This window comes from Maniola hyperantus, chromosome 9 (genome assembly GCF_902806685.2).
Source record: "Maniola hyperantus chromosome 9, iAphHyp1.2, whole genome shotgun sequence".
Classification (NCBI taxonomy): domain Eukaryota; kingdom Metazoa; phylum Arthropoda; class Insecta; order Lepidoptera; family Nymphalidae; genus Maniola; species Maniola hyperantus.
In genome coordinates, this window is record NC_048544.1 from 1,602,987 (window position 1) to 1,627,839 (window position 24,853).

At 40.5% G+C, this 24,853-nt stretch overlaps 1 protein-coding gene across 2 annotated transcripts in view; it reads right to left on the minus strand.

Moving 5' to 3' along the window:
* ACC (acetyl-CoA carboxylase) overlaps window positions 1–24,853 on the minus strand; it is an 84,685-nt gene that overhangs the window by 27,452 nt on the left and 32,380 nt on the right. For both annotated transcript variants that reach the window (XM_034972088.2, XM_034972090.2), the window contains 22 exons: window positions 24,397–24,491; window positions 23,464–23,557; window positions 21,868–21,983; window positions 20,897–21,070; window positions 19,614–19,776; window positions 18,803–18,965; window positions 18,048–18,192; window positions 17,351–17,460; window positions 17,016–17,182; window positions 16,405–16,616; window positions 15,664–15,769; window positions 12,223–12,360; window positions 11,194–11,300; window positions 9,385–9,521; window positions 8,352–8,438; window positions 7,812–7,894; window positions 6,618–6,727; window positions 4,004–4,132; window positions 3,041–3,223; window positions 1,906–2,045; window positions 1,302–1,512; window positions 804–896 (listed from right to left, as the gene is read on the minus strand). In XM_034972088.2, the coding sequence (XP_034827979.1) occupies window positions 804–896; window positions 1,302–1,512; window positions 1,906–2,045; window positions 3,041–3,223; window positions 4,004–4,132; window positions 6,618–6,727; window positions 7,812–7,894; window positions 8,352–8,438; window positions 9,385–9,521; window positions 11,194–11,300; window positions 12,223–12,360; window positions 15,664–15,769; window positions 16,405–16,616; window positions 17,016–17,182; window positions 17,351–17,460; window positions 18,048–18,192; window positions 18,803–18,965; window positions 19,614–19,776; window positions 20,897–21,070; window positions 21,868–21,983; window positions 23,464–23,557; window positions 24,397–24,491 (2,963 nt within the window). The remainder of the gene's footprint in view (window positions 1–803; window positions 897–1,301; window positions 1,513–1,905; window positions 2,046–3,040; window positions 3,224–4,003; window positions 4,133–6,617; window positions 6,728–7,811; window positions 7,895–8,351; window positions 8,439–9,384; window positions 9,522–11,193; window positions 11,301–12,222; window positions 12,361–15,663; window positions 15,770–16,404; window positions 16,617–17,015; window positions 17,183–17,350; window positions 17,461–18,047; window positions 18,193–18,802; window positions 18,966–19,613; window positions 19,777–20,896; window positions 21,071–21,867; window positions 21,984–23,463; window positions 23,558–24,396; window positions 24,492–24,853) is intronic.

The window sequence follows — 24,853 nt, forward strand, 5'->3', positions numbered from 1 at the left end:
ATTTTATTTTATTTTATTTTATTTTATTTTATTTTATTTTATTTTGTTTATTTGAAAGTAATCAACAGCGTGAATACATAATTATTATTTAAATTTAAATCTAGTTATAACAGAAGGCCAAAAGAGATTACCTACTTAAAATTATAATTAAAACTATTTTTAACAGAATAGATTTAGAATAAATGTAGGTATATACAATAATAAAATTACAACAGTGTGTGTGTATGCTTGTGTGTGTGTGTATTATAATTATACATTATTATAAATGCGAAAGCGTGTCTGTCTGTCTGCTAGCTTAGCATCTTGACAAACAAAAAAAGTGGCCACGGTGATAAGGACAGAAAATAATCATTTTGTCACGTTCTAATAAGAGCTTAAATGCATTTAGCTATCTCGCTCTAACAGTAAGTGTCACAATAGGGCTACTTCTAATAGTCCTTGTTCTGAGGCGATTACGCACTGCACTTCCGTCATCCGAGTTCTATCCAACTTTCGTGAGAATACCAGTGATTACATCTACATGTCATAAGCTCCCATTCAAAACAAAAAGGAACGTATTTTCACGGACTCGGATCGGATGAGTGCGTAACCGCCGTTATACTGTAGCTGTCATATCTTAATTGAACCCCTAATATCGTAGAATTCTTCTTCTTCTAGTGCCATCTCCTACCGGAGGTTGGCAATCGTTAAGGCTAACTGGATCTTGTTTACCGCTGCCCTAAACTCATGTTAAACTACTGGCGAAGGTTCTTAAGCCAGGTTATTCGTATATCGTAGAATTAATCTCCACAAACGCGACTTACCACTTCATCCTCGATATTGGGTTTGAGATCATGGCCGACGTTGATGCTCGTGCTGTCGCGGTTCTCGCTGCCGTCCTGCAGCGCTTGCAGGTCCTGCAGAAAAAACGAAAAAGGCTACTCTTTCAAACATTATATTGCCACGCTCAGTTACTGCATTGCTTTAGCCCCCCCACCCCTCCCCCCTCCCAGCTAAACTCATTTCAGGAAAGAAGAGGAAAGAAAGAATAATTAGAATAGAGCCTCAATAGCTCAACGGTTAAAGGTGCGGACTGAAATCTGAAAGGTCGCTGGTTCAAACCCCACCCGTTGCAAAAATCCTTTCTTAGCGGATGTCTACGTCATAATAGCTTTGCATGCCAAATTTCAGCCCGATCCGTACAGTAGTTTTAGCTGTGCGTTGATAGATCAGTCAGTCAGTCACCTTTTCCTTTTATAAATTTAAACTATGATAAAGAATAAATCAGTCAGTGAAGAATTTTTCACACGTAAATTATATACCTCTCGCCTCACAGTCGCAGAACTGGCAAAATCATGGACCAAGTCGAGCAGTTCATCGGAATACTCCTTGAACTGCTCGAAGGAGTCGAACGCGGCCAACGCGCCGGTCCTGTGGTGGCACTTTCTCATGGCGGCGGTGGACAGCTCTGCTGGGACACCTTCCTGGTCCTGGGCTGAAGCTAGCTCGATTTCTGACTGGCTGATAGGGATCCTGGGATAAAAATTTATGGATACAGACTCTGAAGATCTCTCTGGCACAGCGAATAAACAAAATATCCCGGGTTGGATCTGGACCCGGTATTTATATTGACTTCTTTAATTTATGGACCAGCGCTTGGATGCAATCAGACCTGCTGACAAGTGATGATGCAGCCTAAGTGTCCTGACTGAGGCGCACCTCGTAAAAAAGATGCCTATTCACGCTTGCCTATAAGATGCCTATATTATAAGTGGAAGCGAAAACTGATGCCGTTCCATAACCTAGACTTAGGTCTGATCTGGTAGGCAAGAGGAAGGATAAGAAGGGCGGAAGATCTCGTGTGATGGTGCTCTCGGAAATGCTGATGTCCAGCGGTGGACGTGGAATTGGGTAGGGTATACAGACCTGTTGGGATGTCCGGTGGGCAGGATGAACTGGAAATGCACGACGCCCAGTTCCCCGGACAGAGCCAGGTGTTGCAAGCACGTTATGTCGTACGACGTGTACGCTCGCCGGACGTACACCTCTAGTGCCGCGTTGCATACCTGTTGACAAACAAATAAAAGTAGATTGTGCTACAAGGGCATAAAACTAGCCATTTTATCCGAGACGTTTATCTACCCGAGCCGAAGGCGAGGACAAATATTTAAGTCGAGGGTAAAATGGAAATGAAACATTGATACGCGACTGCGACCTGTGGGTGAGCTCACCGTCATACTTCACTTCTTCTGGTTATCTATCTATATTCTATATCTATATATAAATATATAAAAGGAAAAGGTGACTGACTGACTGACTGACTGACTGATTGACTGACTGACTGACTGACTGATCTATCAACGCACAGCTCAAACTACTGGACGGATCGGGCTGAAATTTGGCATGCAGATAGCTATTATGGCGTAGGCATCCGCTAAGAAAGGGTTTTTGAAAATTCAACCCCTAAGGGGGTAAAATAGGGGTTTGAAATTTGTGAAGTCCACGCGGACGAAGTCGCGAGCATAAGCTAGTTACATAATATGCTCTAGCCATACACCCACTGCGCAGGTACAAGGTCAGAGGCCTTTTAATGAAACGCCAGATATATAGAGCAATATATCCAACCACTCCGCAAGTTCAAGATTGGAGAACTTTTGACGTGACACCAACTGTAGCTTACACTAAGTACCAAGAGAGCATAGGAGCATATGAGACTAGGCTCTTTATGGAAAATTCTGTATTGCCCGAGCTATCCTATGCTCTATTATATCTGTGGTCAATGTAGTTTTATTTGTATATTTCCAGGGTTAAACATGCCCCCATTTACTGTGGTGGTTTTATCCCTAGTTATTCTGCTACTGCAGAATGTCCTGGAATTTACTAAAAAAAATTTGGGGGTAAATTACGAGTACGTGCGAGAAAATTAAGCGTAGTTTAAAACACCCCCAACAAGATGGAACGAAAAATGGGAGTGACGTAAAGTGGTTGAAAGAGGAAGAAAGAGGATCTTCAGACATGAGGAGGAAAATTTTGGGGAAATCTAGTAAAAATCTTGACTTACCGCTGCATTGGTATGGTAGAAGAAATCGTGCAGTATGTCAAATATGGACGTTTCTGACAGTATAAGCTTCTGCAGGTTCTCCGGGTGGAAGTCGTGCCCGTACATGTCGACGGCCGACAGGAAGATGGACTCCATCTGGTTGTGACGCAGCTCGTACGCAGGCTGGTGGGCCGCTATTAGCACCTGGAAATTATGCTCTACTTTAGACTCATAGGATATTTTACACCAAGTGAGAAATAATCTAAAATCTATAAACAAGATAATGGCACCAAGACCTATAGGCCAAGGCCGAGGATGACCGAAAGTCGCAGGCATCATCAAGTATCGAACATATTATTACTACTATGTGATTGGTCCTTCGAGCCGGATTATTAAAAATTACAATTGTTTCCAAATCTTGATCTAGTCAGATATCGTAACTGAGACTGCTAGACTTTTTAAGAACTTTGAAGCAAAAATGTCTAACCTGTCTTGCTCTAAGAGCCACTCGGCTGTGTTCGGCGCGATGCAGCGACGTCAGTTCATTGAGTGTCGCGACCAGCTCATCTGTTAGTCCAGGTTCATTTGACCACAGATGATCTATTATTATTATTATGTGATTGGTCCTTCGAGCCGGATTATTAAAAATTACAATTGTTTCCAAATCTTGATCTAGTCAGATCTTGTCACTGAGAATGCTAGACTTTTTAAGAACTTTAAGCAAAAATATCTAACCTGTCTTGCTCTAAGAGCCACTCGGCTGTGTTCGGCGCGATGCAGCGACGTCAGTTCATTGAGTGTCGCGACCAGCTCATCTGTTAGTCCAGGTTCATTTGACCACAGATGATCTATTATTATTATTACTATGTGATTGGTCCTTCGAGCCGGATTATTAAAAATTAATTGTTTCCAAATCTTGATCTAGTCAGATCTTGTCACTGAGAATGCTAGACTTTTTAAGAACTTTAAGCAGATATATCTAACCTGTCTTGCTCTAAGAGCCACTCGGCTGTGTTCGGCGCGATGCAGCGACGTCAGCTCGTTGAGTGTCGCGGCCAGCTCATCTGTTAGTCCGGGTTCATTTGACCACAGGTGATCTATTAGCATTGTCACCTATAACAAAGAAAAATTATACGTCTCGTGTGAGGGTAGAAACAGAAAACATAGGTATGACTGCTATGCAATGTTGTTATTACTTGAGCACCGTGGGTTTTTGATACCCTGTTATATTCCTTTATTAAAACACATTTGGCGACGAATGTAAAAAAATTAGTACCCTTTAAATGCGAAAGTGTGTTTGTTTGTTGGATTGTCCTTCAATCACGTCGCAACGGTGCAACGTATTGACGTGATATTTGCATGAGTATATTTAAAGACCTGGAGAGTGACATAGGCTACTTTTATCCCAGTAAATCAAAGAGTTCCCATGGTATTTTTAAAAATCTAAATCCACGCGGACGAAGTCGCGGCCATCAGCTAGTGTAATAGTAAAAAACCCTGAGGTGCGTCGAGCGGTCTCTAGCTCGGTAGAAAGAACAAAGCAGACACAGGATAGACGTCACCCACTATTCAGTCATAAACCGGCTCGTCCTAGGTTGCGCTCAAGGAATAGCTTCTTACACTCAGTGCAGCCTCTCAAGCAGTCCGCTGAAACTGCTGAAACTACGCGTCTTGCTTTGTGGAGGTCACGGCTAGGTACCCCGAACCCGAACACCAGCGTGAAGGAGAGACTAGCCGAAGGATACAATCTCAGCTGGCCTGTCTGGAGGTCGCTCAACCGCCTCAGAGCGGGGGTGGGGAGGTCTAGGATGGATTTGGCGCATAGAGCAGAAACAAAGAGGAGATGTTGTATTAAGATTTCCCTATGAAATATCGAGTGACATTTTGCGGGGTGAGGGGTTGTGGAACGCCGCCCACTTCTCAATTTTCCATCTGCGGGTTAGAAGCAAAACTACTCGCTTAGCGACCTAACATCGATATATTGATGTCACTACATAGTTCAGCTATCTCACACTAGATGTCAATAATCTAGAACTATTTTAATAATTACGTATAAAATTACTTACAAATGAAATGTGATACCATTCATAGCATCAGAACGTCTGTCTGAATAACTTTGACACGATAAAACACAACACTTCATCCTTTTGTTCTTAAAAACGCGAAAACACACCGATAATACGAGTCTCAATATATGTGAACCTGACGAACGCAGACAGCATACTAACTAAGGCCCCGCCCACAGTGATGACGTCAGGACCTAGTTGAAAATCACAGTGCACAGTTGCTTAGGCCAACTCCTCTTCGTTTCTGCTCTGTGATTTGGCGAGGTGGGGCTTTATCTCTAGACATGATACGCAGTGCATCTGCGGTCATCCGAAACAGACCATTGCGCACATGACTGGGTGCCCTGCGTGCCCGACAGCCTGCACGAACGAGGAGCTGCACAACGCTACCGACCGAGCAATCGCGGTTGCGACTTTTCGAGCTGCCCGTGTTTGAGGTGACCGTCGACTCGAAAAGAAGAAGAAGATAGTAAATGGACAATTTTGTGGAACTGACTCCCTTTGAAAAAGGACTCCAGTTCGGGCTTACGTTAACTAAACACGTGAGTATAGCCGGGTGAGAGACTAGCTGATGCCCGCGACTTCGCGTGGATTTACGTTTTTCTAAATCCCGCGGGAACTCTTTAGATTTCCGGGACAAAAAATAGCCTATATTTTATAATTTTTATAGGGTTTTACCTACACTTAAAATTATTTAAAAAGTAGCCTATGTTTTAATCCAGGGTATAATCTATCTCCATTCCAAATTTCAGCCAAATCCGTCCAGTAGCTTTTGCGTGATTGAGTAACAAACATCCAAACCTCAATAGCTCAACAGGTAAAGGAGTGGACTGAAAACCGAAAGGTCGACGGTTCAAACCCCGCCCGTTGCACTATTGTCGTACCTACTCCTAGCACAAGCTTTATGCTTAGTTGGAGGGGAAAGGGGAATATTAGTCATTTAACATGGCTAATATTCTTTAAAAAAAAAAAAACATCCACACTTCCACATTTATAATATTACTAGCTTATGCTCGCGACTTCGTCCGCATGGACTACACAAATTTTAAAACCCCTGTTTCTCCCCCTTTGGGGTTGATTTTTCAAAAATCCTTCCTTAGCGGACGCCTACGTCATAATAGCTATCTGCATGCCAAATTTCAGCCCGATCCGTCCAGTAGTTTGAGCTGTGCGTTGATAGATCAGTCAGTCAGTCACGTTTTCCTTTTATATATTTAGACTAGCTTATGCTCGCGACTTCGTCCGCGTGGACTACAAAATTTCAAAACCCTATTTCACCCCCTTAGGAGTTGAATTTTCAAAAATCCTTTCTTAGCGGATGCCTAGTTCATAATAGCTATCTGCATGCCAAATTTCAGGCCGATCCGTCCAGTAGTTTGAGCTGTGCGTTGATAGATCAGTCAGTCAGTCACGTTTTCCTTTTATATATTTAGATTAGGATTAGCATTTAATCAGGATATTAGGCTAAGGATAATGGAAATCACTCACGATAGTTTAAAGGCTAAAAATTTAATGGAGATCACTCAACTCACCAGTAAGTTCTTCTTGGCGACTTGGTTGTGCGAGAATATGATGTTGGCGACGGCTTGCATGTCGTCCTTGTAGCGGTCGCGCAACGCCATCACGCACTTGTCGTACGAACCTATCCAAATATACAGGTGTTCACTTTACATATTATACAGGGTGTAACCTGAACCTAAACACAATCCAACACCAATAACCATTGCCTGTGGATTTGCCTCATTTTGTAGTTTTAGTGATTTGGTATTATTCAACCCCTCAATGTATAGCCTGCAAAACTCGGGTCAATGCCCCACGTACAACGTGGCATTGACTCCGAATGGCCTACTTACGCAACGTTCGTTGATCTCTAGCTTCAGTCAGATGTTTTATTTGCAATATCTCAAGAGAGAGCCTCAATAGCTCAACCGGTAAACGAGTGGACTGAAAACCGAAAGGTTGACGGTTCAAACCCCGCCCGTTGCACTATTGTCGTACCTACTCCTAGCACAAGCCTGACGCTTAGTTGGAGAGGAAAGGGGAATATTAGTCATTTAACATGGCTAATATTCTTATTTAAATATATATATATATATATATATATATATATATATATATATATATATGTACAATGTGTCCCTTAATAAAGTGCAACGGGTACGGGTATACAGGTTCCTTTTTTTCTCACGAAATTTGGATACCCTTATGCGATCCTCATCGCTAATTGTATGTGGCGGAATAACTATATTTGTCCCGTTGGTCAACGGATCGGCAAAATTAAAATTATGGCTAAAATAACAAGGCTACGTATAACACTACGTTTCTACTTATAATAAGCTTCCAGAAGACATATTGGAGATGTCTCTCAACAAGTTCAAAGTGTTCATAAAACGTAAACTAATTGAAAAATCCTATTACAATGTAAAGGATTATTTAAATGATAAGCAAGCTTGGGAATGAGTTGCTTAACGACTTTGTGATAGTTCTAATAAGTTTCAATAATTTTGTAAAGTGGTGATAATAAAAAGAATACCCGGCTGAGTTTGTTGTGGGCTCTTCTCAGACCTGGGCGCGTTTGGAACCCTCGTAGCTTTAGTTTTAAGTTTGTGTTATAATTATCACCACTATATCTTACAAATCTAACACCATACCAGACCATCAATAAGCGTAATTTATAACCTATTTTGAATAAATCATTTGACTTTGACTTTGACTTTGACACTTACCCAGCTGGAAGTTGCTCTCGACTTGATAGTATTGCTTCAACAGATCATGCACGGCCGCCTTCATTCTGCCGCGGATACCGTTTCTGCAAACGAAGTCTTATTAAAGTAGCCACAAAAACTTCACAACTTTTCCTGTTACTTTTAAGTGATTTTCATTATAGTTTGTGCCAAACAAATAATCGTCCCTGAACTTAGACCGGGGTGGGAGTTCGCGCCGGTACAATCGTGTCGCGCACGTGTATTGTGTACAGATGTAGCATTCACACTAATGCAAATCCAACCAGATGGCGAGCGCGGGGTGCGGCACAGCGCGCGGGCTGGTGTACTCCACTGACGGCTAAAAATGCAATTGCGACGCGTCTAGCAGTTAAGTTCAGGGCAACTATCTGCACGGACTATATTTTTTTTTTAAATAGATATAGCGAGCAAACGAGCAGGCGGGTCACCTGATGTTAAGTGATTACCGCCGCCCATGCACATTTGCAGCACCAGAGGAGCCGCCGATGCGTCGCCGGCCCTTTAGGAATTAAAATGTTATACCTGTATCTCTGCACGAGTAGGACGAGCGCCTGGGTGCTCATGAAGAACACATCCCTGTCCGAACGCTTCGCCAACGACGCGGCGTGACTGGAACGGAAACAATTCGATCACCAAATATAAAACTAAGGGCCTGATTCACACCTCCGAGATAAACTTTATCTAACTAATAAACTCTCCAATACTCTCTGAATAAGTCTGTCTGGATCCTAACTTTCCTTTTTCTTCCTCGACAGATAAAAGTAACACCAATTAATAATATCTTGGCTTTAACACTCAAGTATTAGAGGGGCAGCCGGGATAACCTAACCCATAGGCATGTTTCACGTTTTTTTTTATTCAGATACAAGTAAGCCCTTGACTGCAATCTCACCTGGTGGTAAGTGACGATGCAGTCTAAGATGGAAGTGGTATGGCAGTTTTTATTAAGCCCATGCCCTTTTGGTTTCTACACGGCATCATACTGGAACGCTAAATCGCTTGGCAGCACGGCTTTGCCGGTAGGGTGGTACTAGCCACGGCCAAAGCCTCCCACCAGACCAGACCAGAAATTTAGAAATTACACAAAATTCCAAACCGCTACCAGGAATTGAACCCGGGACCTCCCACTAATAAGATCGGTAGTAGCAGTTTTAGTTGTAGCCTAGTGGCTAAGAAAAGCCGTTGTAGCCTAGTGGTTATGAAACGTCCGCCTCCTAATCGGGAGGTCGGGGGTTCGATCCCGAGCACGCGCCCGTAATTTTTTGGAATTATGTGCGTTTTAAGCAATTAAATATCACTCGATTTAACGGTGAAGGAAAACATCGTGAGAAAATCTGCAGAGCTCCTTGTAATTTTTTCAAAGATGTGTGAATTCTGACAATCCGTACCTACTTGGCCAGCGTAGCGGACTATGGTCTAAATCCTTTTCATTCTGAGACCGTCCTCAGTAGTGAGCCGGTGATGGGTGGAGGTCGTCGAAGCTTATAACCGAAATAGAAGCGAAATTAACCGTGTTTGCTTTCTCTTTCTATCTAATACAAATGAACAGACTCACTGGTCGATGACACTCGCGATCTGTTGGCTGGGGAACTGTGCCAGCACGCTGGTGATGTTCCTCTCGTACAGCGCCATCAGCTTGCGCACTTTCTTCTCCACCGAGATCGGAATACGACCCGATGTAGACGATAGCACCTATCAACCATTTTATTTTATTTTATTTTATTTTATTTTATTTTATTTTATTTTATTTTATTTTATTTTATTTTATTTTATTTTATTTTATTTTATTTTATTTTATTTTATTTTATTTTATTTTATTTTATTTTATTTTATTTTATTTATTTTATTTTATTTTATTTTATTTTATTTTATTTTATTTTATTTTATTTTATTTTATTTTATTTTATTTTATTTTATTTTATTTTATTTTATTTTATTTTATTTTATTTTATTTTATTTTATTTTATTTTATTTTATTTTATTTTATTTTATTTTATTCTATTTTATTATAAAGGCACACAAAACAGGTTTCAGCTATAAATGGTCCAAATAAAAATAAAAAACAATAGATTAAGATCTAAGCGGTAACCCTTAATATGTGTACACAACAATTCTTAAATAAATAAATGCACTAACTAACTGATAAGATACAATTTATAAAAACACAGAAAAAAGAAATACAAGAAAATTAACTATGAAAAATATACTTAAAGTGGAGAAGATGCAAAATGTTGATAAATATGTTTTTTAAATATGTTCAAATTATTATTAAAAATGTCAATATTATGGTTAGCTGTGAAAAGATCATTGTACAGGCGACACATACGGACAACGGGATTGTAAAAGGAAGTATTGTTCTTATATACACTAAGGGCAAAAGGTCTAGGGTTTCTAAATCGGACATTTATAACTTTAGCAATGTATAGTACGCGACAGCTCGAGATGGCAATCAGAGGGAACGCCTCGCACACCCGCACAGCCCCCGCACTGACCCGGTGCGGGCGAGCTCGGGTGACGTCGACAGCTATGTTTAAAGTTTCTCTAGGCGATGGCGCAAGACTGCCGGCTTGTTCAAGTTCCTACAAGAGAACTAGGACCAGTAGTGGATGTCTTTCGGTTGACGATGATGATGTTGATGATGGATATGTGATGTAAAGCTGTGATAGCTTTGTGGTTAGGACGTCCGCCTTCTAATCGAAAGTCGGGGGTTCGATCCCGGGCACCCACCTCTAACTTTTCGGAGTTATGTGCGTTTTCAGTAATGACATATCACTTGCTTTAACGGTGAAGGAAAACATCGTGAGGAAACCTGCATGCCTAAAAGTTCTCCATAATGTTCTCAAAGGTGTGTGAAGTCTACCAATCCGCAATGGCCAAACCCTTCCCACACTGAGAGAAGACCCGTGATCTGTAGTGAGCCGGTGATTGGTTGATCATGATCATGATGATGATGTTATGTAAATAGCAATCGGGGAGGAAACACCCCGCACGCCCCCGCACGAGCCCCGCGTGTGGCGTGCGGATGTACGGGGCGTCCCCCCGCATCATACCCTATCTGCCATCTCAATCTGTCGCGTAATATACATCTCGTTTTTACTGTAAGTAAAAAACATCTGATATAAACATACCAGAAGTGAAGTTAAATATTAACCACGAAACACAGCGGCTTATCGAGAGTTTTGCCTTTCATAATAACCTTACTGCAATATTAACTTGATTAGGGCAGAATTGCTGTTGAAACCACTCAATCAGAAATGCGACCTAAACACAAAAGCATTTAATAGTCGAATGAGTCTGTGTTAAGTCAATAGATCTGTCTAAAAAACACACGCACGCCTACTTTGCCAATAACCATTCCTCTCACCTCTTGCAACTCGAGGAGGGGTAGCGAAGGGTCGCGAAGGCTCTGCATGAACTTCTCCACCACTTCGCGTAATCTTGGTGTATTGTATGGGTCCGGCAGACAGTAACCTGGGATGGAAAGCGTTAGTGTAACTAACATTCTTCATTTCTACAAAGTGATATCAACTCACTTCGACGGCGTTCCCATAAGATTACAACATAGGGTTATTCTAGGGGCGGACACCAACAAATAGGGTATTTTACCCTTTTTTTTAAAGTGTCTTAATTTGATCCTAAAGTGATAATAAACTACCGAAAACTTACAAATCTTTTGAGGATCATGAGCTGTGATGACGTCACACGGATCACAATTTCAATCCATGTGACGTCACAGTCGAAATTAACACGGCGGCTACGATATGATGCGTTTTGGATATTTGTAGAACATATAAAAAAGTGTAATCTTTTAAATGAAATATAAGTGCCTCGCACCGGAAGACGCGGTGTTGTAAGACCCCCCCCCCCCCCCCCCCCCCCCCCCCAAAGGTAGACGGACGACATCAGACGAGTCGCAGGGAGCCGGTGGAGTCAGACGGCGAAGACCGTGGCGTGTGGAAGTCCCTACAAGAGACCTATGTCCAGCAGTGGACGTCTATGGTTGATGGTTTTTTTTTAAATTCATTATAGGCAAACGCTTGACCGCAATCCCACCTGATGGAAAGTAATGATGCGGCCTAAGATGGGACGCGTTTACCTAGAAGATGCCTATTCACTCTTGTTTTAATGATACCCGGGTTGTAATTGGTAGGAAACACATATCGTGGAAGAGTATTCCAAACCTTAGCCATGCGTATGAGGAATGATGACGCAAAACGTTTCGTGCGTGGTGTATGGTGATGCACACTCAGTGGCGTACACAGTGTGAACCTATTTACTGGCAGGTCATAATGAAAAATATGCATTGGGCTATTACAACTGGGGTAAGCAGTGCATTTATGCCTCTATGACCTGCACGCCACTGTGCACACTACATAATTAGGTATTAACTTACCAGCGAGGGTGTTGTCCAATATGTATCTGTACTTGTTGTGCGCGTAGTTGAGCTTCTCGGAGACCTGCTGGTTGTCGTCCAAGCAGAACTGCCCTTTGTAGGGCTGCGCTGTCGTCACCAGGGACGGGTCGTCCAGCTCTACAACAATAAGCCATTGCTCAAACCACTTACCACCAGTAGATCGATTTCGTAAAACCTGCATCAATTTCCTTTCATTTATTTATTTTTCTCATTTAAATTATATTAAAAAAAACAACAACAAATAATAAAATAACAGAAACAACAAAAAAATTAAAGTAACAGTAAGTAGGTTTTGATTTATTTGCGTAGCATAAACGGCCGTATTTTTTGACTTCGTTAACTTTTTATTTACAATTTTTTTTCAAGAAACATTCATACCTAAGTGTTTGATATTATTATAAACTTGATACCTCCTCATTTTTACCTGATTTTTTAAACAACAGTTCTATAGAACGGGACCGCGGGCTATTGCAACAAATAGATTCGAGTTGCTCGATTCGAATATGCGAAAATATTTTGGGCAAAAGATGGCTAAAAAATTGTGATACAAAAAACACAAATGGAATGAAATTACAAAAATACAAAGATCTGAGGATATGAAACAAATCCCTTTCTTATAGATAAAAGATTTTCAAAAGAAGCTATGAATGAAAAGAAGGACTCCTTTAGCAGGATCACATGTTAAACTAGCATAATACCGGCGCCGATTCTGTTGTCTTTCTCTAAAACTAAATTTAGAGTATATGCATCTTTTTCTTTTTAAAATTGTTAAAGGACGGAACATGAATTCTACATTTAAAGACTCAGTGCACGCTACAAATTTAAACAGCAGGCCGATTGCCGTAAACTGACATGTGACATCTCAATAGAAATATCCTTAAGAATCGTGATCGTTACAGTTGATAAATTTGCTATCGCGGACGACTAATGCACTATATCGCAATTGGTCATTATCGACATTTTGATGACGTATTGGTAGCACGGACCTATTTATAACCCGACTAAATCGAATATCTATGGTAATCACTTGGTAATCTAGCAATTTACATGGACATAACAGTCTTCTAAATTTGGCTACGTTACTTATTACAAATAAGTAGTTAGTCTGTGGTAACTATTTAGAACCCCAGACCACAAAGTACAATTTTTTGTTGTTTTTCCTTAGTTTACGCGTTTGTTTTTTGTGATTAATTCTGCAACTTTGCTTGCTCCTCGGACTCCGGAGACTTAGTTTTTCTCATTGAACTTATACGCAAATGCCTGGGCACTGATTTGCCTAAGTATTGGGACCCTTATTGACGGACTGTGGCTGCTTGGAAGTTAGAACTCGTAAGTTAACAAACGTTATCATTCAATACAAGTAAAGGCTCTCATGCGGGTTTCCTCACGATCTTCCTTTTCCTTCACAGCTAAGCAAGTGATATTTAGTTGTTACAATGGTATTAAACTCCGAAAAGTTAGAGGAGTTTTAACAGCGTTTCATAAAGTACCTATTATACAAATTGAGTCCATTGCTACTGGTGGTTATGACTTCATAGTACCTAAGTACCTCCACACTACAAGTGCTTTCTCGAGTATGTTTCGTTATGTATCTAGAGCTGCCTAAAACGTTGCTCTTCATATGAAAGTTTGGATGTTTCTTACTCCTTCGCACCACAAATATTTAAAGAAACAATTTGGATTAGCTAAATTAGTAACAAAGATACCATATACACTGATTCTAAAGTCTTCGCAGACAACATCATACCTAAACAGAAGCTGGTAGTGCCTAGTGGTATAGATTAAGCAACACAGTCAGTGGTCACTTACTCAGTTATCATAATTTTTTTTCAGGCAAAGGTGATACAGTGCTGCATTCAATTCTTCATCCTGACAAAGATATGGATTGGGATATGTTGTGAACTCGAGCTCTTGGACCCCGTGCAGAGACAAATAAAATAATGAACGGTGCCAGATTAGATTTATAAGAAGCAGATGGTGATATAATTAAAATGTCAGAATCTAATCTACTTTAATAAAAGAATACATAAAAAATCACCAAACTGTTGTTTTATTTGCCTACATAATTTAAATTCCAAAGTAATTTCTAAAGCTAAATCAATTAAATCAGAAAATGATTTGACTTTTGGACAAGTTCCCCGAAGAGCCTAGTGGTTAGGATGTCCACCTCTGAATAATTGAAGGTTGGGGGTTCAATTCTAGGTACGCATCTCTAAGAGTTATGTGCGTTTTAAACAATTAATTATACTTAACTTGATTTAGCGGTGAAGGAAATATCATGAGGAAATCTGCATGCCTGAGAGTTCTCCATATTGTTCTCAAAAGAGTCAAAGGTATACTATTATGTTCAGCTTGTCGCTGGCTCACTATAGAGTACGGTTCTCTTGAGTGTGAGAAGAGTTTTGGCCATAGTCTACCATGCTGGCCAAATGCGGATTGGTAGACTTCACTTCACACACCTTCGATAACATTTTGGAGAACTCTCAGGCATGCAGGTTTCCACACGATGTTTTCCATCACCGTTAAAGCAATGATATTTAATTATTTAGTTAAAATGCACATAACTGTTCCCCAAGAAGTTATAGGTGCGTGTAAAAAGTACTCTGTGATTCTCATTTCTCAGTGCTAGTATACCTCTATATTTAATGTACTCTGTGCATCAAACCTACTAATGAAAGAGTCATCACATATTCTTTTAAAAGTACTTATGAGACTTACATTAATCTAAAAATACTTTTATACTATTATACTAGCTTCTAAAATTAATAATTGATTTCTTATCTAGCAGAAGAATTACTATAGCCTTTTTAATCCCTTTCATAACTTTATTTTAATTAATATAAGTAGTAAAACGATTTGCGGATAGCTTATGTCACTGATAAAAACACCTCTCGAGTTGTTTCAATGAAAACCTCATTTGACGTAACATTTGTCGAGGTTCTTATATGACATCAAACTTCAAAACGCGTCCGCAATAGCATTTTTCATACAATAAATTTTATCGATAGTGTAAATGAACTGTCAAAACATTTTTTTGTCCACATCTATCCTTTATGGACTGTCTCACCGAACCGTGATAGGAAAACCATATTTTGACATTGATGCTGTCATTAAATGATAGATGCAGTCGATTCGCAATCGGCCTGCTGTATGCTCGTGACTGGCAGCTAAAGTCACGAGGGTTGACGGCTCTAAATTAAATTTAAAACTGTCAAACTGTGTCTGTCCTTTTCATATTACATTAGCAAGAAGACGATGTAAATACTCTAAAATTTAGTTGTGCTTAGAATCAGTACCACTATGGGATAATTTATAAGGAAAAAAAAATGTAAAAGCATATTATTTATCTTTGTGAAACAAATAAATAAATTTAAATGAAATTGAATTGAATTTCTGAACTCAGTAAATAAATAAATTTACCCAGGATGCCCATAAGAGTGCCCATCTCGAGCACTGCGCCGGGTCGCAGGCACCATGTCACGTTGCCGGCCTCGGGCGCCGATAGAGTCATCACCATTTTCATCACCTGCTCAACAAAATCATCAACCTAAATACGTCAAAATCATAGTACAACATTAAAAGTCTAGTATCTCGATCCAACTGTTTCTATGTAATACCAAAAAATGATTGTCTATAACACATGTCATGCCAGATTTTTTTTGCCTATCCCACATTTTCGTGTTATGCTAAAAAATGTTTGCAAATTCCCTAATTACATGTAATGCCAGAAAATGTTTGCTATTTCATATTTCCGTGTTGTGCCAGAAAATGTTTGCTATTTCACATTTCCATGTTATGCCAGAAAATGTTTGCTATTTCACATTTCCATGTTATCCAAGAAATGTTTGTCTGTTAGACATTTCCAAGTCATGCCAGCAAATGTTTGCCTATTCCACATTTTCATTTTATGCCATAATTCCAAGTCATGCCTGAAAACTCACATTACTGTCATGCCAGAAATCTATATAATAAATGGGCGCGCATAGCTTGCCACCTTCTCCATCTCCAACACTAGTCCATCTATTCTCTCCATATAGGTCTGTCCCTTGTATAAGTGTCTGTTCGATGAGCTTACCGGCATAGAGCGTACGAGTTTCAAGAAGGCGTTCTGCTTCTAGTACACTTGACCACTCGTCTCTCAGTCTATCTGCTGCAACTGACCTCAATTTCCGCGTAGGGCTGTCCCTTGTCCACGTGTCCGCCGTCCTCCACCAGAGTATTGATGAGCTTGCCGGCAGAGGGCGCGCGTAGTTTTGACGGGTCCTTTTCCTTCTCGAACACCACGGTCTGATTCCCGATCACGATACGGTACTTGTCCACTTCGTCTCGTAAATAGGTCGTGTATGAACCGCCGTCGACTGACAGAAGTGTTCCTGGGGAAGAAAAAAATTAATTCCACAGACCTTAAAGAAAAAAAGTAAGTTAACCCAAAAACTTTCTAGTAGAACAGTTTTATTTTACCTACAATATCAATTCACAATAGGGTATTTTAGCCTTTTTTGAAAAGTGTCTTAATTTGACCCTGAAGTCTATAATAAACTACCTACTACTCATATACGTATGAGTGACAATGACAACGCTCTAAAAGCCGAAATGTCATTCTAAAGGCCGATGTACATTATTTTCTGCCGCATACTGTATGCTCGGTCATGTGTGATAAAAAAACTTTGCAACTGGTTAACAGATGAGTAAAGGTCGACCCTGGCCTAACTTAATCGCGCTGGCCCTGTACCAGCTGCACCTTGGACTGACCCCATCATACATCAACTCACCTCCGTCAGTAAGTTTGTGCACCTCCAGCTCCTTGAAGCTGCCGTTCATGGCGAGGAAGTAGGACGTGGGGCCCGACCTGGTCGCGCTGACCTTGTACTTGTGTCCGCTGTGGATGAGCTCCACCTCCACGCAGTTGGAGAGCTGGCTCGAGCCCTGGATCTGACCCCTGGACAATGATTAATGGTATGTTTTAATAAATCCAAAGGTTGCAACCAAAGGTGCAAAGATACTACAGTAGGCTCTATCATCTTGAGGATAGATTTAGGCTACTTTAATGAAATGATAAATTCAGGAACAGTGCGCTAATTTTAAAGCTGAAGGACAAATGACTCACTTCTCCAAAGCGCTCTTAAACTCCTGGAAGTTGGCTGTGATGATGCTGTCAGCTATGAGGATGGACCCGCACAGCACTCCCAACATGATGTCAGGCTTCTCCGATTGCATCTGTAGGATTGACACGTTTCAAATTACTTTGCGATCTTGTGATGGTGGATGATGACCTTGAAATATATTTTTGTATGATTAAGATTGCTACCTTGCCAGTGTCAATTTCAGAAAAATCTTAAAGTTGAAGTAATCATACTAAATATTACCAAACGAGTTTTTGATAAAATTAACTATACCGACTTGGATGTTTTTGGTAAAAACTCAGCCGGTCCGCTTTTAGCAGTTAGGAGGCTAAGGTATACGACTAGTTTAGCACCCAAGGAATAAATTGTAGTCCATTGTCTGTAACAACTTGATGAGGAACTCCGGTTTTTGCAACGAGTAACTGCTGATTTTTCTGCCGGCTCTGCTTTCCAAACCGGTGAGAGCCCTGACATTTAAGTGACACAAGTTGTCCTACATGAAATAAATATATTTCATTTCATATCAGAGCAATTTAAAAATTCTGCCACATTATAATAAATAAGTAATTTCAACTCCTCAAAAGGCTCGATAGGTGTGAAGTGGCACTAGACAGATATGAGTCGCAGCTTCTATCTTCTTTGAGTCACTGAGCCAGCGAAGTAGTTTCTGGTATAACTCACCCTCTCCGCAATAAGCGCGTCTAGCCAGCTGGTGTCGATGTTGTTCTCCTGAAAGGCCGGAGTCTCCAGCAATGTGATGAGGTACTCTACTGTTGTGCGGAAGTCGCCGCGGATGCTCAGCTCTTTGAGAGCTATTACTAAGTTCCTGTAAATAAATAGATTAATTAAAGCTACCCAGTTTGGATTTCCTTTTATTTGAGCACATAGTAGATTTTTTTTTCATTTGAATGAATTGTTGGCAGACAAGTTCAAGGCACCATCTCATCATCATTCATATATTTCTAGTTTATTCATTGTCGTCAATCAGAATGGCTCCTGCTATAAGTGTCTTCTTAAGTGTTTTCCGCTGTAGTTTGCCTGCAACAGTGTGACAATCGCAATCACCTCTGATTGGCTAGCACTCGTTCGGTATTCAATGCTCTAGAAAATTTTGTAACCCGTCCCAGAATCCGAGAAATTTGGTGTTGGCGAATTTGTTCAAGACCCCACCCCATCTATCATCAGTTTGTTATTCACCCTATCATCATGAAGGTCTATCACCTATTCACTACTAGTTGACTCGCTGGTCTACTATCTATCATCTGTTCTGCTAGTCTCATGGTCTACTAGTATACTGATTCATAAAATAAATTAATAATCTTTATTCAGTCAAAAACTACAAATGAAAAAATACGAACAGATTAGTCCCCTATTTCTATATATCTGATGTATTTTTCTATATACACTGGTATATTCCAGTCTACTGGTCTACTCACTCTCTCGCCTGCTCCCTAGTCTCTCCCCAAGAGAAGCAGTGCCCAAACTGCGAGTCCGCAAACTCGTGGAGTCCTCCAGAGGCGGCCACGCTGAAGTAACCCCATACGTTCTTTGACGAACGGAAATTCAGCTCCTGGACTGTGCCTGATGAAGGTTTGAAACCTGCAACAAAAGAAATTTATGAAGCAAACTGTTCCTAAGACACACCACACACCTTCAGAGCGGAATGGAGACGAATGCAACAATTTAAACACAGTTTTATTTACTTACACATACAGTTGAAATTGAAACAACACCCGAAACAACAAAAAAAAACAGGAGATTACATGAAGCATAACGTTGCCGTTGCTATACTCATGAAAACAAAGCTGAATTTGAGTTCTCCATAGACAACACTTCGTTAGCGCGATTCAGGATGTATGGCGACATCTAGTTTTGTGAGTCGGATGGTACTTCTTCACAGAGTGTGAATGGCTGTAGAACCCTTCATATGAGTTTGAGTAGCGTCATAATGTGGAGCGTATACATAGGGTATGTATGTTGTGGAAACGTCTTGATAAATCCAAAGTGGCCGACAACGGCAACTGATGACAGTAGTAATACTGCAGGGCGATTGTCTAAAACCTGCATCAATCATTATTACAATCTCAATTGTTCTGATTGGCTGAATTTGTGCGATTCTTGTTGCAACAATGCATTGTGGCCAATAGTGAGCGAGCATTAACCAATCAGAGATGATTGCGATCGTGACATTGTAGCTGTCAAACAACCGCGGTAGGGCCACAGGTGATAGAATCTGTCAAATAATACCTTCGTCCGGGTTTTCGGAAGTGATTCTGGCCGCTATGACGTGTCCCCATGGCGAAGGGCGTTGCTTGGGCTCATCAAAGTTTATGTTGGTCATGCCCCAGGGTGATTCGCCGTACAGTAGCCTGATGTCTTTGATGTGGTATAGAGGAAGACCCATAGCGATCTGTCAAATCAAAGAAAATAATATAAGTGATTTAAAATGACATGTCACTCTGTACTGACGTAGCCCCCCGTCTACAAGTCTACTGGTCTATTGTTTTTTTTAATTTATAGACTAACTTTTTGCTGCAATCAGTGATGATGCAGCCTAAGATGGAGCCCTGATGTCTATTCACTCTAGACTTGAAGATACGTATATTAAAGGTAAGGGGGTTTGTGCACTCATCCGTGAAATCACGGATTCCGTAAACATACTAATCGAATGAGTACGTATTTGTATGACGGCCACTTCAAAGAATCACGGATACGAAGTTATTCATATTCGGTTCGTATTACGAACCGAATATGAATGAGTGAACAAAGGCCCTAAAACTGATGCTGTAAAGGCGTTTCATATCATAGCGGTTCAAATTATTTCATTTATTATTCATGCATTCCAATATTGATTATGTAAATTATTAAACAATTATTTTTACAATTACTGAAACCCCATTGAGGCACAGCAATTTTAGTAGGGAGACGGTGCTTTTTAATCGTCAAGTAGATAGTCATTAGTTTTGTAATAGGCTTCTTCGATTAGGAAATTTTTTTAATGCATCGATGAACGCCTCTCGATTATTCTCAATTTTTTTTACATGGTCTAGAATTTTATTATAAATTTTTGAACACACTGAGTTGGACCTGTACTGTGTATTTTTAGTTTAGAGCACGCATATCAAGTTTACGTGAAGGACAAAGTTCATAATGACGCGACATGTCTTCCAGATTTGTGAAGTTTTGCGGTTGTTTGCGGTTCAAATTGGTAATGAAGACGCAAATCGCTTTGTACGTGACCGTGAAATTTCGTCTATGGGTGCAGACCTTGATGATGCCTTGCGGTACGATGGTAAAAAGGAATATGGTACAGTGCGACAAGGCTCTCTTGGCACTTGAATGACATTGACAGGGGGGGGGCGCTGTTAGAGAACAAAGGCTTAGAATATTCAAACAAGAACAAAGGGGACATTTGACGGCAACGGTGACGTTAGTTCCGATTTTTGACACGCGCCAAGATAGCCTTGTCGCACTGGAAAGGTAGATGGTAGTTAGGATGGTAGAAACCAGGCCAAGAAAATCCTACTAACCTGCAATTGAGCGGCGGGCAGGTTGACATCTGCCACCATCTCCGTGCAAGGGTGCTCCACCTGCAGCCGCGGGTTCAGCTCCAGGAAGTAGTAGGCACCCGTCAGGGGCTCGTACAGGTACTCCACTGTTCCCGCACTCACGTAGCCCACCATCTTGGCTAGACGGACAGCGGCCTGAAAAAATCAATAGAATAGAATAAAATATATATTTTTTTAGAATTTAATTTTTACTCAAATCAATTAAGGATTTTTAATCAAGTAAACTTTTACAAGTGCTTTTGAATCGTCAACTATATTACATATTATAGGTTAATTTATCACTGGTTCGGAATGCCGTTCCTACCGAGAAGAACCAGCAAAAAACTCGGCGGTTGCTCTTTTCAAGTGATGTTACTTTGAAACAAGAATTTTATTAAAAACTGGCTTCGCGTGGACTACACAAATTTCAAACCCCTATTGTACCCCTTTAGGGGTCAATTTTCAAAAATCCTTTCTTGACGGATGTCTACGTCATACTAGCTATCTGCATGCCGAATTTCAGCCCATTCCATCAAATAGTTTGAGCTGTGCGATCCTAAGAAAGGATTTTTGAAAATTCAACCTCTGAGGGGGTAAAATAGGGATTTGTTTATTTAGTCCACACGGACGAAGTCGCGGGCATAAGTTAGTTAAATATAAAAAAATATATATAAAGTTATAGCTTTTGAACGTTTTTACTCATTAGCAATATGCCAAATGTTATACAGTACGCGGCCGAAAGTGATGAACTGATACCCTTTAGAAGGACGTTTTATCTTTGTAGAGCGTTGTCTCTATCACTCATACCTGCTCATACCCATATGACGCTTTGTCGGTCTAAACGACCGAGACAGTGCTCTACAAAACTACTGTCTCCTTCTAAAGATCGATTTTCATCACTTTCGGCCGCGTACTGTACTTTGTCTGTTAAGTGATTAATCGAACTTGCGTACCTTTTCCATTTCGATGAAGACGTCCGGCTTGGCGACGGCGGCGGGCGCCTCCTCGATGATCTTCTGGTGGCGGCGCTGGATGGAGCAGTCGCGACCGAACAGCGATATCGCGTTACCTACCAAACGTACAATATTTAAACCTCAACAGCTCAACCGGTATAGGAGTGGACTGAAAACCGAAAGGTCGACGGTTCAAATCCCGCCCGTTGCACTATTGTCGTACCTACTCCTAGCACAAGCCTGACGCTTAGTTGGAGAGGAAAGGGGAATATTAGTCATTTAATATGGCTAATATTCTTTTAAAAAAAAATATGTACCCACTACGCTATTTCTCATTATTCCTCATGCTTTCTTTTAAAATATTAATAACTATCAGCTTGTTTCTAAAATCCTGTGGAAACTCTTTGATTTTCCGGGATGATAAATGTGAAAATTTTAACTCTCTAATACAGTTCACGAGATACACCCCGCTGACAGACAGACGAACGGACAGCGGAATCTTAGTAATAGGGTCCCGTTGGCACCCTATGGGTACGGAACCCTAAAAAGCAACCCTGTTCACTATCAACCCTGGCAACACTATCAATCTTATTACGCGATACGATATCGAGAAAATATTGCCGGTAGGTATTGACAGTGTGGCGGTTGCCACAATTGCAACTAGATGGCGCTATTCAATCGATAACATTTCATGACGTAGTCCCGAACAAATGTACCGCCGGCAGTACTCGCACTAACGGAGTTTTCTGCAACCGGACTATATTAAGAAGTTTCAAGATACAACCGTCGGCCCAGCTGGCGCCACCGAGCACAACCAACCTCTCGGTGACTCTGCGAGGCGAACGGCTTGACAGAGAGCGCCGGGAGGAAAGGTTAGAGGGAAAAGCGTTGACAGGATTGAAAGAGAACAACGAGAAGAAAAGCGTCGCAAAGAACGCCAAGAAGATGAGCGACTGCGCAGAGAAGAAAAAGAGAAAGACCGAGCTTTCCGGCGCGAAATGTTCGAAAAGCAGCAGCAAGCTATTAGAGAACATCGGGAACACCGGCAGAAAGAAATACGTGAAGCCGAGGAAAGAAAAATTCAGAGACTGGTCGAAAAGGAAGCCTGGTTGGAAGTACAACGAAGGCGAAAAGAGGAAAGACGCACCCAACACAACCACCAAGTGACCACCCAATTTTAGCACTACACACGAGAACATAATTATAAGTTTGAAAAAAAAATGATTAATAAAAAATAAAAAATAAAATATAAATTTATATTATAGTAAAGCATAATAAATATAGATTATAGGTACCACTGCGTAAATTGTAAGTAATATGGGAGCGTTTGAAAATTTTAGTATAAATATAAAATAACAAAGTTTCAAAAGTTAAATAAGGCACGGACAGCTGAATCTGCGGATTGTAGTTTCAATATTTAAAAAAAAACTTCTCTCTTCGAGGGGAAAAAGAGAGATCTCCCTTTGGTAAGGTCGAGGCTGCACAACGCTCTCTAAAAACAGCATTGCAATTTATTCGGATGTTCTTGAAATCCTGCGATAACGAATCATGATACTGTATTGATAGTGTAAGACCCACATCAAATAACTTACTTACCATACTGATCTGCCAATAGTTGCACCTCCAAATGCCTGGCCGACCTGGCCAACTTCATCACAAATATTGGCGAGCCCGGCACTTCGGCTTGGACCTGTTGATATTATAACGTTCTACGTTAATAAAAACTTAGCGCTATTATTATCTATACAAAAAAAACCCGTGAAAGCCTAATGGTTACGACGTCCGCCTTCTATCCGGATATTTTAACTTTTCGGAGTTATGTGAGTTTTAAGAAATTACGATGACGAAACACGAGGAAAACATCGTGAGGAAACCTGCATGCCTGAGAGTTAGTTCTCCATAATGTTCTCAAAGGTGTGTCTGTGAAGTTTGCCAATCCGCACTTGGCCAGCGTGGTGGACTATGGCCAAGCCCTTTTTATACTGAGAGGAGGCTATGGGTTGATCATGATGATGATGATTATTATTATACTACCTAAACACAAACCAATACCAATAACCATTTACCTTATACTTGTAGTTTTAGTGATTTAGTATTTTTCAAACCTGCAATGTATAGTGTGCAAAACTCAAGGTCAATGCCCCAACTACGACGCGGCATTCCCACCGCACCTACTATCTAAGAAACGTTCGTTGACCTCTAGCGTCAGTCAGATGTTGCTAACTATAAAAAATCTTTTTTATATATTTTTCGCGTTTTTTTTGTATATTATCAGCAATCATCAGTACTATCATTAGTACTGTGGTGAAGTTTGTAAGTTTGTTTTAGGGAATAATCTCTGGAACTTCTGAACTAATTTTGAAAATTATTTCACCAATCGAAAGCTACATTATTTCTGAGTGACATAGGCTATATTTTATTTCAAAAAATTAGAGATCCCAACGAAAATTGTAATAAGCTATCCATGCGAAGCCGGGGCATGTCGCTAGTATGTAATAAAGTGGTTTAAATAAATATAAACGAACAAACCTGTCGGAACATATTATTGAAGTCATCTGGGCTCTCCACTTTTCGTATGCCCTTGCCGCCGCCTCCCTCGGACGCTTTTATCATAACGGGAAATCCTGAGGAAACGAAAATATATTATTTGAACCAAGTCCAGTAATATTAATAGACTTTTTCCTACATATTATGATTCGAGTTATATAAGTTGTTTTTTAGGGAAAAAAGGAACCCTTACGGCAATTATGCGCGCACTACACTGCCGTCATCAGAGTTCTATCCGTCATCCGTAAGAATACCAGCGATTATCTACGACATATGTCATAAGCTCCCATACAAAACAAAAAACCGGCCAAGTGCGAGTCAGGCTCGCGCAATGAGGGTTCCGTACCACACTCGTATTTTTTCGACATTTTTGCACGATAATTCAAAAACTATGATGCATAAAAATAAATAACAATCTGTTTTAGAATTTACAGGTGAA